Consider the following 16,190-nt stretch of genomic DNA (forward strand, 5'->3'; position numbering starts at 1 on the left):
TGATTTTCCTATTCTATTGAATTATGAAACATGATAATTTCCGATGGAAATTCTAAAATAATTTAATATAATCATAACCAAACCACTTACATTATAGAACTTAAACATGTTTCTATTACATTTAATTAATTAAAAGAAAATTAAAGAAAAGAAGCCAAGTTTAGGACTCATTTATCAGAACCGGAACTTCTTCACTTGCCGCCTTAGCGAAAAACTGATCAATCCGGCGAGTGCCAGCCGGGGCTGGTTTATCAGTCACGGTGCGAGCACTGGTATTATCACTTGCAGGCTTCTCTGATGACTGAGCTGGCAATGGAAGCGAATCTAAGAGAAAATCACTGGTAGGGTGGTGCCTTTTAACAGCGGTTCGGATGTGATCGAGTTTCACAATCTTTCGCTTCTTCTCGATTGCAACTTCTGCTGATTTCTCCGCGAGGAACCGGAGAAACAACTCGGTGGAGCTGGAGACGAGGAATAGAGCATCTGCATTGACCTTGTTGGTGTCTTTGTCGAGTTTCATGATTCTCTTGATCCGGCCTGTTGGGAATTCGGGTCGGGTTGTTGTTGTTTCTGTCTTGTTCTCCTCTGATTCTACCATCGGAGAATGTGAATTCGATTGGGGGATGGGGAGTTAGATGGATGTATGCTATGAATGTTTGATTTGGAACTGGGAGAAGGTTGGGAGGGGGAATTTATCTTTTAGGGTTTCATTGGCGGGAATTTGGGTTTTTTTCTAAAGCATGGTGGCCTTTTAGCGGGAAACACTATTTCTTCACGCGCACCAACGTGAAAGAGCTAAATAGTTTTTCTTCTTTTTTTTTTCTTTTTTTTTTCCATATCGTTTGTTCCATTTACAATGTTTTTTTAAAATATCAATAAAGTTTTATTTTATGTTAATATTTCAATATCATTAATTTTGTTTTTATAATTTATCTCTCGGCAAAGTTTATATTTAATTAATATATCGATATTATCTTCTTCGTATGCTTAAAATCTTTTAATTAATTGATTTAGTAGAAAATATAAATTAAAAAAGGTTACATATTAAAGTATTTCCTAAAAAAAAGACAAATAAAAACTTTGCAAGTGTATTTTATAGAAAAATATAAGAAGTCATGAACCTGTTTTTTAATAAAAACTTGAAATCTAAATTTACTGATCTAACAAAAATATCATATAAGCTATTGATAGCTTATCTTTTTAAAAATTAACTATGCAAGCCATATACTTTACTAAAGGAATTACCTACCACAGGAGGCGGCGCTTGAGAACAGCACAGATTGAGCTGGGAATCACCTATGCAAGCCAAGATCGTCCACTTTATAACCCAAGAGAGGCATGAAGAAATATGTGAGTGATGAACCCGTATTTATCAATATTTTTAAAACAATTTTTCGTTAAACCGAGCTTGTTTTAACAACGGCTCATGCTCGTGAGGGTTCTTGAAGAAAGGGTTGAGCGCAGACACAGGACGCACGGCCTGGCACCCTTGGGCTCGTGCAGTGCGCTTGAGTCCATGTATCTTTTGAGCCTAGTACGTGTCTTGACATTTCTTACACCCCACCTCATGATCTAGACTCGACACTTGGTCCTCGAGATTTTTGTCTAATCCAAGTATTTTCAGCCAAGACTCGGCTTCATCTACATTTTTAGATGTCAGGAGTTTTTTTATAACCTCCTATATTTTTGTTTTATTAATACAAATACAAATAATATTTATCTAAAATTAATGTTAATGTTATAACTATTTATTCCCTGTAATAAGCATTTATCTTTTATTAATAAATTTATAAAAAAATATTTATATCTCATTTTTATTATCATAATTTTATAATTTTTTATCTGAAACAAGAGGATAAGATCTAGAAAATATAAATACTCTTGAACATTAAAGTGAAAAATTTATAATTTTTATTTTGAATGTTTATACTAAATTATTTACAAAGCATTTATTTTCATATAAAGATAATAATAAGTGAGATAATTGTTAAAATTTAATATTATTTTACATGTTTATTGTATTTTTCATCAACAATAATATTGATTTAAGTGTCATAAGTATCTTATGATACTAAAGTCCATTAAAAAAACAACTATTTTGCACGAATTGATATCTTTACATCAACCTATCATTCTCCTTTGACATGAAGAATATATTTAATACTAGAAACACATGTTAAATTTAATAATTATGAGGAATCCCTGTATCTCGTTTTTTTTATCTAAAAAAACAGTATCCAGGTGGAATTAAACTGTCATCGTTTTTAATATAATTCATATGATTTATGTAAATTTATGAGAAATCTATAAGAGAAAAATTATTAATTTTCTTCATGTCAAATAAGAACAGGATTTCATTGAAATTAGAGTACATGATTGAAGATATTCTACCTCTGTAGTATAAAGTTTTAATATCTCTTGCGTTATAAGATTTAAATCGAGTTACATTCACTTCAAAATTAAAAAAGGAGGAAAAGATTGATGCCTAACTTCCAAAAGTCCACAGTCAGCGGTCAAGCCGGCATTAACAGGGCCCAGGTCCAACAGCTGCTTCCTGTTCGTTGCCTTAACGTGTGACGACGTGCATCACACGTGACAGACATAAAATCTTGACAACAAACAGTTTAAAAGATTAAAGACCGTCACTCCTAAGTCCTAACCTCAAACCCTAGCTACACCTCTCTTTCTCTCTCGAGTCCTCATCACTCCTGGCAGAGCATAAAAGAGAGAAGTAAAAAGGCGAGAAAAAAAGAAAAACAACGGCAATGGAGTTCTCTCAAGATGACTTCGATCGTCTCTTAATGTTCGAGCACTCTCGTAAAACCGCTGAAGCTACCTACGCTAGAGACCCTCTGGATGCCACAGTGAGTACTCTATATTCCTTAAACGAACCGTCGTTCTGTTTAATTCCTGTTTTTTCCGTTGTCAATTATGCTCTTCTCCTTAAAAGATTTTTTTATATATATACTTGATTATCACTTGTGTGTGTCAGACCATATATATGTATCTCGTTCAGTATTTAGAGAACACTCACTGGCTATCGCATCAATTTTCATTCTGTAAATCATTGATGTATTATCACTATTTCTAGTGATTTGTTAGCATTAAAGAAGGGGGTTATGTTTCGCAGAACTTGACTAAGTGGGGTGAGGCGTTGCTGGAATTATCGCAATTTCAAACTGTGGCAGACGCAAAGAAGATGATAAATGGTACTATAGTTTATTCGTAGCTATAATTACCAATTCACAACTGAGCAAATTTTCTGGGATTTATGTTATTGGGACGGTGTCTTTATTACACAGATGCCATTTCAAAGTTGGAAGAGGCATTGATGTTAAATCCAACATCCAATGCCATGTGGTCTATAGGAAATGCCAATACTTCTTATGCATTTCTGACTCCTGATCTTGATGAAGCTAAAAGTTATTTCAACAAGGCAGCTAATTATTTCCAACAAGCAGTTGATGAGGTAATTTTGGAGTTATTTGGTGGTGGGCTTTGATTCGAGGCACATGTTTAAGCATGTTAGTATCTGGTGGTCTTTGGCGAGATGTAAGTTATAACTGCAAATTTGATATTTTCTATACAGGATCCAAACAACGAGCTTTATCGTAAGTCTTTGGAAGTTTGCGCTAAGGTATGTGTTGGACCTTCCTTCTCTTCTCACAAGTAAATGTGAGTGTAAACTGTTGTTTCTTTTTGTGTATTTGGTGGTTTTGAAGCCTGCGCTTTTAAATTTCTGGTATGCAATTTACTAATTATACTCATTTGGCCCTCTACCTCCTATTAAAACAGAAATTTTCTAGCATTTTACATGAAAGCAGAAAGCAGAAAGTACATCTTACGTTTGAAAATTTTTCTATTTGAGGTGTTAGCTCTCATGACATCAAATAATAAAAAACCACAACAATTATATTGATTGTTGCTATTGTCAGCTTCTTCAAATCTTCAATATTTTCTTTTTTATTTTGTGCATGATATTCAGATTGAATATTGCAAATCAGGATTTAACTTTTCCAAAATCATTTCTATCGATCCTGATCAGATGAATTCCACTTTTTTGATTATGTGTTAGTACTATCTTCAAAGTGATCTGTTTGATTAATTATTGATGTGTGCCACTTCCTATGTTCTGATGAAAGATGTTGTTGATGATATCTTCACAGGCTCCAGAATTACATGCGGAGATCCATAAGCATTCAAGCAGTCAACAGATTATGGGTGGGGGGGGCTCTACAGCTTCTTCAAATGCAAAGGTGAGAAATTTAGGGGTTGATTGTTTCTAAGTTTTTCCCAAGTCAATACCTACTTTGTTGTTTACTCCATCCCATTCTTTGAAAAAAAAAAGTGTGGTTTCCTTCCTACCCCAAGGAAAAATAGTGAAGGTGGATATTTTATTGCTGCATAGAATTTCATCATGCATGAGCTTTTCCTACTATACCATGACTTGCAGATGGTTTCATCTTTGAAACTATTAGGTTATTCTAAATTGAAAATGCAATAGGAGTTCTCTCTCCGTTTGGGATGAAAAGGAATCTATCAAGAAAGAACACAAAAAATGCTGGCTTCAAACTGAAACCTAACGCAAAGTGTTCCCAATATCTCTGCATGTCAGCTAAAGAAACCAGTAAGAATTTTTCTGATTTTTAGCATTCAGAGTTTAGTATCTTAAAATGTTGTATGGCCCTTAAAATTTCTGATGGGTGCTCTTGTAAGGTAAAATAGGAAAGTAACAAAATTATCGAGACAATTGGAAATATTGTTATGATTAAATGGCAGAAATTATTGTGATTGAAAGCCCAAGGGATATGTTGACATTCTAATCCACATCTGGTGGAGTAAAGTGAAGTAAATTGTAGCAGCAGTGACTTAGATTTGGCAGGAAAGAGAAATAATAATTGGACTGTAGAGTTAAATAAGTTCTCATACCGCGCCTTGTTGGTTGTACCTTTCCCCCTTCCAAAGTCTTGAGTTTGAGTCCTCTTGAATATAATAAGAAATTGTGAAGAGTCTGCAGTTCTTTTGATTAAGGTGTCTTCCAATCTCCTTTCTGCTTTTCTTTTCTTTTCTTATTTTTTTTAAAAAAAATTGTAGAGAAGTATCTAGCAAATTAGCACAAGGAATTGTTAGTGTTTAACCCATTTTCTTATTGAACTTACCATGTTTGAATTGAAGTCTCCAAGATGCTGTAATGGTAGTTTGGTCATCAATTTTCTTGCAAATTATTTGCAATGTACAGATGATCAAGAGTCCTCTAGTTTCACTCTGTGGTTCTTGCTCCATATTATCTTTGTTTTCTTTTTTCTTCCAAATCACGTGATATTGAATATAACACAAGATATTTCCGCAACATGAACACTATATCCACCACTGTGGTTTGCAACAACTATGAACTGCTTGCCCTCATTGGCACTTAGAGTTCAATAGATAATAGATGAAGAGCCGGATGACATTCTTTTTTAGTTTAGTCAATACTTATATATATAATAGTGGTGAACGGAGCAGCATGCTTTACTAGCGAACGGAGCCTACGTACCTTTTCGTACTTCTTTATTCTTTTTCTCACACCTACGTGGATTTGCTTTGCTTTCCCATTGATTTCGCTGCAAAGAATAGACTCGTACCTTGTCTTTAGAGCTATCTTCGGTACCTTCTCAAAGTAAGTCTTTGGGTTATGAGAAAGGGATCGGGAAAGCAACCTGGCTAAACAAACGCCCCCCAAGAACTCTGGCAAGGAGGGCGAAGCTGTGAAAAAACCTGCGATTTAGATTGGGGTCCTGACGGTATGGAGGTTTCCACTGATAATTTGTACAACTTCTGTCATTGTGCGTGTGGGTTGTTGAATTTTTTTTAACAAATCGACTCCGATGCTCAAGCTTCAAATTGACTCTAAAGCTTGCACGCTGCTATGTGCATGCTATTCATACATATGTGTAGTGCATTGGTGTTTTCCTTGAGTGCATAACTTATGCTTATATGTGTAGTGCATTGGTGTTTTCCTTGTGTGCATAACTTATATGGTGGAAGAATGTCATTGATTTCACTTATCCAAATGCTAGGTTGGTCAATCAAGTTTTTGTAAGTTCCTAGGGTTAGTCAAAACCTTATTTATGTGTTTCCTGCTGCCTAACTTCACGAAACAGTCAACAACTTGAGCTTAAACTCTTTTATTCATTCTGGTTAAAGCTCTTTGTGGTTTCTTGTTTCTGATGGATATCTCAAGTTCAAGTTCAACATGATGTAAGGTTCTCGGCCTATGCTAAGTCCCCAAAAATCTAGAGAAACACATCAAATCCATAGTTTGTAATGCAGTTTACATACTATCTTTTTCCGAGGATTGGTTCAGGAAGTGATGGTTGGGAATGGGTTGATATTGAGTTCTAACCGACTGTTTTCCCACAAGTCACTACATTAAATATTATCTCAAAACACTCATTATTTATTTCTTAAAAAAGCATCATCAGACATTTTTTAATTCTATTTCAGGGCTCCAAGAAGAAGACAAACAGTGATCTGAAGTATGATATATTTGGATGGATTATCCTTGCAGTTGGCATCGTTGCTTGGGTGGGGATGGCGAAATCCAATGTTCCTCCTCCTCCAAGATAAGCATGAAGTAAATACGCTAATATCTCTGCAAGAATGTTCAAAGTATTGATCAAAAGATCCCAACTGGAAGGCATGTAAATTCAGTTATACATGTGATATGCTATCCGCATGTTGATTTTGACCTTTTGGTTTCTCTATTGCTTATTCGGCTAGGATTATCATTTTCATGCAATTTTTTGTTATTTATATATTCGGCTAGGATTATCATTTTCATGCAAATTTTTGCCAATTTCCGTTGACAGTCTTTCAAGCCCTTTCTGTTTCCCTCGTACTTTCATTTGCTTGGGGTGGTTTGATGTCATGAAAGCCCTGCCACCTAAAAAAAGGTCTTTGAAATTCAACCTGTTGCGTCAGTAATAAGTTTGGTGCCATGACTAATGCAACCATGTATCGCCCAGGACTGAACGCTTGCGAAGTTATCTTGGTGGATCCATTTTTCTTCATCGAAACCAAAATTAAATGCTGTAGCTGGCAGGCAAACTGCTCCTGTAGCACGGAGAATCCAAGAGGAGAGATGTAATTCTAGATCTTTAGATTCTTATGTGAACACTAAGGGAGATTGGCAAACGGGTTTTTGACCGTGGTAAGAAGTATGGATACTCCGAATGACAGTGAAAATCAGGAAGCAAAATGGCTGATAGGAACCATTCTCTTTGATTACCCGTTGCAATATTTTATCCCCTTGATTAAAAGCTTGATTCATGCATGGCCTATGCCGTGTCATGTAGCTGCCTTGGTGAATTTGTCTATGGCTGTAGATGTGATGACTGACGCCCTTAAGTGGCAGAGGCCACGAGGCCTAGGGTCCATGGGCATGGTGTTAGATTGATCTTAAAACATGGTGGTGATTATAAATTTTGCTCTTGATAACTGATTCATATGCCATTCATGAAGGTCTCTTGCGTCTAGTTTCCCAGGTATTAGGGAAGCATGTCAGGGAATCTCTACGTGTGTTTTCTTGGATGCAACTGCAAATACGATGTCTGTGAATCAATAAAACCTCGAGTTTCTGAACTGTATACCTCTTAAATGACGGTCTCAAATTAAACCCTCTATTCATAGGCAGGTCATGCTGAGTAGTGCACTTTCTTCGGGTGGAAACACTCTCAAGCACGATTATTAAACCCAGCTTGACTTGAAAGGGCTGAGTAATAAAAACAGGAGTCAACTTGGAGTTGATCTTGTTTGAATGATTCAGTTAATTTGATAAAAATCAAATTTGAATTTAAAAGAAAAAAACTAAAATTTCCTTCAAAATGATGTCTTTTACAAAAAATCTTGACTTGGATTAATTATCTTAACCAATAACTTATTACTTGCTTCCAGTAATATGAACCCAGTCGAGTTGAATACGTCATAAAAAAAAATCATGTTTAATTTTGTTTTCTTTGAACTTGCTCTGTTCTTTTTTTTACATTTTGCTGACCACCCTATGCGGACAGTGCTAGTCCTAGCTGTTTGGAGATGATTCATTAGAGCGCATCTATTGTTCATGAAGATATGCATAATCCACCAAAAGATGGGAGATGCAACCGTGGCCATTTACATGTAGCTTATTTTATTTGAATCTTTCCCTGTTTGGCTTCCACGCTTGTTCTCAATGGCATCCATTGTCGTGGGCAAAGGCTTCTTTCTTCTTTAAGTGAAAACATATTCTCCGTGGCATTTACATTATTCAACGGGATCACTTGGTGCTTCAATGCACCTATAATTTGGTTCCTCGTTTCTCCCACTGCAATTTCTTTCTTCCAGTCCATAAAGCACCCGAGTTATTTAAATCTTGATCGCAAGGTTTCTGACTTGGTTTTGAATTTTATAGCAGGAGATATCTTCAAGATGCAGTGATGCACCCCATGTTTTTATTTTTGTCTTGCAGGTCCAGTTAGCTATTTTTTAGCTGCTGTTGCCATTATTTGTATTCTATGTAGGTATCATAGTTATGATTACTTTGAGCTGCTCGTAGTTTTTGTTTGGCCAACAGCAGGATTCTGTTTCTCCGTGCTCAGGGTACTATCATACCGGATAGCTACGGCATCTGATGCCAAATTTATGATTCCTTGGTGGAATCATGATTTTCTTTTGCCGCAGCAGGTCCACCGCATTCTCTTATTGGTATGTAGTGGTGGGGGCTAAGCTGGCAGATTCATGGTGGACACCTTTCTATGAGTGGAGAGAAATCTCACTACAATTAAGGTTTGTTTTTATTTTATTTTTTTCCCACGAGGGTGCAAGTACTATGATAATGCTAAATTAGCTACAAGTTAACTAAGCATTCCACTTTGATTTAGCTGTATTGGGTGTTCTTAAAGGGACGCTCCCAGAAGATGTGATGGCTGCCGCAAAGACACCTTACTTTTGTGTAGTTTTTAACTCCACCCTCTTTTATTGTTTCCTATTGGTGAAGTTGTATTGATAGCTTTTCTCTTTAAATTTATTTTTTTTGCAACACTTTTCTGGCCAAGGGTTGAGTCATGTATGGCTCGGGTTGATTCTAATTTAGGTTAAAATTTTATTAATATTTTTTTATTAGTTTTATATAAAAAAAATTATAATTTTCAATTAAAATATCAAAAAATTCTAAAAATTTACTCTTGTGGACTCTAGTTTAGGTCAAGATTTTATTAATATTTTTTTATTAGTTTTATATAAAAAAATTTGTAATTCTCAATTAAGGTATCAAGAAATTTTAAAAATTTACATGAAGTCTTCTAATATGGTACTTCATATTAGTTTTATATAAAAAAATTTGTAATTCTCAATTAAGGTATCAAGAAATTTTAAAAATTTACATGAAGTCTTCTAATATGATACTTCATATTGGGTTAAAATTTCAAAATTTTTAGAGAAATTCAGAAATTTGATAAAAAAAAATTATAATGTGACCAGTTTTATGTTATTGGATATAATTTTTAATCTGATTAATAGATTGAGTTAAAAATTTAAGGGGGATTTTAAAATATATTGAATAAAATGTTGTTAAAATTTTAGGATGAACAGAGTTTGATAGTGCTAACAAAAAAAAAATCAAATAAAAGCAAAACAACTTATTAAGGGTGAAATAGTTATTTGTCATTAAAAAATAATGCAAATCAGTTCTTCCTTCCTTTTATATGTTGCCGACCGGACAGAAACATAATAGAAAAGGAAAGAAAAGAAAAAGGCGAGAGAGAAAGAGAAAAAAATAAAGAAAAAATATTTAAAAAAAAAAGTGACAAAATAACCTTGTAAATTTACAAAGTCTAACTTATAAAATATTAATCTAAAAAAGAATCAAGTGAAGAAATGAGGAATTGAGAGAAGAAAAAAATATAATTATTTTATTTTTTAATTGACATGAGACTGTTATTTTATCCTGATTGAGAGGTTGTTATAATATCGATTTAAATTTGATTATAGATGAATTATATTTCACAAAATATCAAAGAATATAACTTTAATAGTGAGTTTATTTTTATTTTAACTTTAATTTTATATATTTTTAAATTTATTTTTTAATATTTTAAGTAGTGTATTTAAATTAAAACTTTATTATTAACTTTAAAAATTTATGTACATGAGTTAATAATTTATCTTATAAAAATTTATATATTTATTTACTAGCCCAGGATTGAAAAAATTCCTCGCTTCCGCCCTTGTTTGTGGCCCTACTGCGGTTCTTGCTTGCAATAGTTTCTGGAGAAGCAATCTATACAGGGCTTAGTGGGGTGCTTGATATTACCTCCAGCTTTGCTTAAAATAAAGTAGAGCACCCATTATCATTATTATTCTACTATATTTTAAAGCGTTATCGCTTGCTTTGTTCTGAAGGATATGATATGCTGATTTAGTTACAGGCCCCAGTCGTATGAATGCTTTTTGTGTGGAGAAGCATGGAAACTGCTAGATATTTGCACGAGGAAATGCTTCCGTTGGCAGAAGTTTCTCTGTCTGATTGTGGTTAATTTTTCCAGAACAGGATGGAAGAGGTAGTGGGTTTATGCATGCTGAAGACATGATTTGTGGCCTAGTAGAGCGACTATGGTGGGGATTTCTCCCCCCTTCTTTAAGGAGGAGGGACTATCGAAATATTTGTCTATTTTCAATTTACTTGATCGATCCTCGGTTGTTCTTGCATGTATTGTGCCTGCAATTCAAGTCCCATTTTGCTTTAAAACTTGCTGGGACCAAACCATACTGACAGCTTTTGATCAGTCACGAGACAAGCGGTTCACCATGTGCAAGGGTTGGCTTTTGATCAGTTCAAAAGACTCGTCAATTTCACTACCTCGTTGGATGATCAAAACCTGTGGAAATATATCCATGTGTTAATAAAATCTTGTTCAGGAGCCAATAATCCTGAGGAATTTAATGATGAAAACCTTGTGGAAATACATGTGCGAACAGAGAGAACATTTCTAATCCAGACAACATATGCGAGGGTTGGCTTTTGTAAGATTGCTCTCTTGTATCAATCAATTTGATAAGATTGTATACAATCTATTTATAGGTTAGGCCGAGCTTCTCTCCATTTTCAACAAAGGCTGCTCTACAATATGTGCACATATCCCATGCGTTTGCTTTTTCCGAAGGCGTGGTAGAAGTTCCGAAGAGGTCAATCATGAATGTCAACTGATTTGGTTGCACCGGTCGCCATTTGATGCCCTTACCCAAGGCTCGGATCCGAAATTTGGATAATTTTGTCTTGTGTGTGCAATACCCAAAATAAAGAGCATTCGGTAGTTAGGTAAAGTAATTTTTGGTTTAAAATGCATTTAAAAATATTATTTTATTTTTTAAAAATTATTTTTAGCACCACACATTTTAATTATTTAAAAATATTAAAAAAAAAATTTAAACAAAAAAAATTCAAAAAATCATGAACGACGGTGAACGCAACCCAAACAAAAAAAAAGACATAACTTTAATCTCCTGAAAATGAGTTTAATTGGTTAGGTTTTAAATTTATTTTCTAGTAATTATGAGTTTGAGTATTTTCAAAACTAATTATGAGTTTTTCATCATTATTAATTTTAAAATTTATAAAATTAGTTAAGCATGCAAATATTCATAAAAAAATTAAAAAAAAAAAAACATATCCTTTATGCCTGTGTGTGTCAAAGTGCATGGGTAGAAGGTATGGCTGCGTTGGGCATCTTGAAGTTTTCAGGACTCTATTTACAGTATCCGCTGTCTGTTGAAATGTCCTTGCTGTGCTGTGAACGAAAGAGGAATAGAAGACGTGCCCCCTCAGTTTATAGTATCGGGGGAGGTGGAGTATATAATGTGTGTTTGATTACAAATTCGATTATTTTTTCGGTGAATGCAATGTAATTAATGTAATAGAACAATTTCCTAGGAACGTGTGAATAGCTTAATTTCTTAGGTTTAGGTTAGCTGTCTGAAAGTGCTATATATATATATACCATGGTGTTTGTTAACGTTAGCTGTCTGAAAGTGCTATATATATACAATGGTGCTAATTAATTAGTTTGAAGTACAAATACTACCCATCCCATTCCTTGGTTTTCACTTAGGAAAATGAATGTAGTAAAATAATTTCCTGTATTTAATCTCACTTAGTTACTTAATCAGTTGAAGGCCTCTGTGAAAGAGACGGCGTTGCAAATAAGAGGCAAGAGAATTCCCGCTCAATCATATTTTATTGGAAGCAATAATACCTTGCTTAGTTATTAAATTTGATATTCTATTGATTTGTCAATTCAAAATCTTGCCTAAGATAGATTTTTTTTTTTCAAATTATCTTGAAAATCAACCCCATCAAACTTTATTAAAAAAGCTCAACTGAAATGGTGTTAAACATGATGGGGTTAATTTTAAAAATCTTTTCTAGGGAATTTTGTTCAAAACGATATTATATTTTATTGGAAGCAATAATATCTTGCATAGTTATTTGATATTCTATTGATATGCCAATTCAAAATTGGCTAGATTTCATTTCAAATTATTTTTAAAATTAACCTGGTCCAAGCTTAAATGACAAAAAAAAATATTAGACATGATATAGCCTATTTCAAAGATTTTTCCAGAATTTTTGTTCAAAAAAATATATTATTTTTAAATTTTATTTAAAATGATAATTTTCGATAAACCCATATCCATCAAATCCTAGATTGACCTTTTGTCATTACAGAAAAAAAATAAAAAAAAAATAACAGCATCTAAGGGTAGAGCACAAAACCTAGGTTGATAGATGGAGGTAGGAGGGGGACATGAAAATGCTTGTCACTTTCAAGTTAGAAACAAGTGTTCTTGTTCAAAAATTTATCATAATCTTTATTAAAAAAATATAAAATATAATTTATATTATTTTATAAAATACTCTCTTAAATGGAAACTCTTTAAAATTTAAGTCTATATAAATTTACATTATTTTATATTTAATTTTTATTAAATAAATAAAAATTATAAAATTTAAACTTATTATTATTTTATTATTAAGATTATAATATCATGTTAAAATATGATTTTAATTTAATAATTTAAATTGTTAAGTGAAATATTATGATATAATTTTATTCTTAAAAAAATAAAAAAAGAATAGTGCAAAATACCACCACACCACACGTATAGAGCAGAGCTGAGGCCTAACTCCTCATTGTAAAGGATGACAATGGTGGTGGCACCATTATTGAGAAACTGGGATTCCCACCCCTCCATGATTAAGCCATGGCATAATTCTTCAGATCTTCTCTACACCTGTCAGACATCTCAAAATGGGATGGTTTTAAATGAAGGAGAGACATAACATGTTGAAAACGAATATTAATAACGACCATATCTAGACATTATTCTGTGATTATATTCACCATGGACCACCACCCAGTTAATCATGTGGATGTCTATTAACTCTTCTTCCCTTCTCTTTCTTTTTCACAAAAAAAAAAAGAAAAAAAGAAAAAAAAAGGTGGAATATAGACTAGTCCAGATCATTCCTGACAGAATAATATTTATAAATATTTGGATGGATTCGACAAGGTTACCATCCTGTCTACTTTCGAGATAGGAGATTGAGTATCATTAGCACTAAGCCTTTGTTAGCTGGACGTCTGTCAAGTGTCACCACGCCATCGCCAATATCATCCGCTTTAAGGAATAAAGCGAGAGCATTTTTAAGTGACCGTACGGAAAAAATAGGAACCCATTAACGTCCCTTTCTCTCAATTCTAAGCATTATAATATTCTAATTTTCCATATGAATTTCCTTGTTTTTATGATACCACAGCCGACATGGCCGGGTAGCATGTGTGTTTGAAATTATTATAAATATTATTTTTTTAAATATTTTTTATTTAGAAATAAATTTTTGTAAATCAAGAATACATTTTACTAAATCAAGGTTTGAAATACAATTATACACCATGTCCAATGTAAAAAATAAAAGCTATTTAATTAATAAAATAACTTTTTTTCATGGCCAAACAAAAAATCTAAGCTAACAAGCAATCTCTGAATTTTTATCAAGTAATTTTAAAAATATATTATTTATGTATATTAAGAAGATTTTAATTGTTTTAAATAATATTTTCAAATTTAAGCTAGTATAAGCTAGTACAAGCTTTTGCATTTCTCCATGGAATGACATTACCATCTGTGAAGATAAAGTAACTACAAGCATATCACATATCACCTGCTACTCTAGCCTATGCAGCTTTAGTACATGCGTTCGTGTTTAGATATATTGATCTTGAATCATGTTATAAAATTATTAACAGTATTAAAGACTTGCTTTAAAAATATTTTTTATTTTAAAATATATTAAATGATATTTTTTTATTATTTTAAAAAATAATTTTTACAGTCGACTTATTAAAATGATCACAAATATAAAAAAAACTAAATTTTAACAAGAAATATTAATTGGTCTATATTTCTAAATACTCTCTGAATATATAAACCAAACCTTTTGCACGTGCAGGGTATATTAATTTTTCTACAGATCTTGATTATCTTTCTTCATCACTTGGTATATGATTGAAATCAATATATAGCCTCAAAACTTACTAGTGTATCAACTAGTTTATTATAAAAGATCTCAAGCATATCTTTTTGGGAACAAAAAAAATTCCTTTTCGAGATCGAAAAACTTTAATTATAGTAAAATACTTTAAAGTGCCTAGATTTTTCATTTCAACTTTTTTTTGCCAGGTATTTTTCATGAACTGCTATTTTGTCTACATATACAATAAATACAATAATTTTACTAGAATATTTTTTTTAATACATACAAACAATTATAGTAAATACAAACATGATTTTTCACTTGGTAATTACAGTGAGAAAATAAACAATAAAAAAAAACTAAACAGTATAATGATGTGTAGCTTTTACCAATGTAATTAACTTAATTGTAAAATATATTCTTAAATATGTCAACAAAAAATATTTCTTAATATATACAAATAAAATTACATATAATATTATAATAATTTTTTTTAAAAAATAAATCATATGATGATATGGTATTTTTACCAATAGAATAACTGATAAAATAATTTTTTCAGTTATTTCATTGATAATATTGAATTTGTAACCTAACAATACTTAACATTTTTATATTCTGAAATAAAAATATTTTTATTTAACAAATACAATTTTAGGTTTATAAACATTACATGTTATTACTACTATTAACTCTCTAATGAAGTTACAGATGTTATTCTATTAGTGATAAATTTTATTTACCAACAAATATACTAATAGAAAAATAAAAACAACAGTAAAATTATATATGATATTCTTGTTGGTAATAAAAAAAATTGGTAGATTTTTTTTATATGTTTTATTTGTCTATAAATTTATTATCGGTTGGCTTATAAACAGATCATAAATCATCAACAAAGATTTTTTTGATGGATCATTTTTGTTTATAATTTTCTCGGTATAAGATATAGCAAGAGTTAATACTAGTAAAAAGTTTTATCGTGTTTTATTTGTCTATAAATTTATTATCGATTGGTTTATAAATAGATCATAAATTATCAATGAAATTTTTTTTAATGAATTATTTTTTTTTATAATTTTCTCGATATAAGATATAGCAAGAGTTAATAACAGTAAGAAAATTTATTGATAAAATTCATTAATTTGAGAGTGAACATGTCATCATGATATTGTGTTCATAAATAAAATAAAATAAAACACGAGGAGAGAGCTATATATATATACAAAATAAATTAATTTAAAAAAACGATTATACAAAAAATCATGAATCCAACAATAGAAAATAACTCTAAATCCATGTACAACAAATAAAGAAATCTCAGTATATCATTCACTGGTTCTAGTGCCCCAACATGCCTTTCTTTGTCCCAGCATCCAAAGCTTATGATGGGTCCGAGAGAAGCTTAGATTTGTCCCGCAGGAACCTCGGCTCCTAGCTAGCTAGTTGAAGAGGTGGGCATGAGTGCTAGTATTATATCATTATAATATATACAACATCATGTACTTCAGAGATTTATGTAGGGCATATTTTACCTTTATTCCTATAAATTTATCAACATCTTCACTTCCATGACCATCCGCATAACTTCATTGCCAAGATTCTGACCTTGACCTCTGCCGAGCTGAAAACTTTAAATGAA

The 16,190-nt window shown here is 32.1% G+C and overlaps 2 protein-coding genes across 2 annotated transcripts; one reads left to right on the forward strand and one right to left on the reverse strand.

Annotated features, from left to right (window-relative positions):
* Nucleotides 1-37: 37 nt before the first annotated feature.
* NF-YC13 (nuclear factor Y, subunit C13) lies at nt 38-777 on the reverse strand. Its single transcript, XM_011003836.1, has one exon. It carries the CDS (start codon nt 596-598, stop codon nt 161-163), a length of 438 nt encoding a protein of 145 aa, XP_011002138.1. The 5' UTR covers nt 599-777; the 3' UTR covers nt 38-160.
* A 1,860-nt stretch (nt 778-2,637) lies between these two features.
* LOC105109218 (mitochondrial import receptor subunit TOM20-like) lies at nt 2,638-6,798 on the forward strand. Its single transcript, XM_011003837.1, has 6 exons — nt 2,638-2,864; nt 3,131-3,209; nt 3,303-3,469; nt 3,590-3,637; nt 4,167-4,256; nt 6,487-6,798. Exons 1-6 carry the CDS (start codon nt 2,766-2,768, stop codon nt 6,607-6,609), a joined length of 606 nt encoding a protein of 201 aa, XP_011002139.1. The 5' UTR covers nt 2,638-2,765; the 3' UTR covers nt 6,610-6,798.
* Nucleotides 6,799-16,190: the final 9,392 nt, after the last annotated feature.

Source organism: Populus euphratica, unplaced genomic scaffold (genome assembly GCF_000495115.2).
Source record: "Populus euphratica unplaced genomic scaffold, PopEup_1.0 scaffold210.1, whole genome shotgun sequence".
NCBI lineage: Eukaryota > Viridiplantae > Streptophyta > Magnoliopsida > Malpighiales > Salicaceae > Populus > Populus euphratica.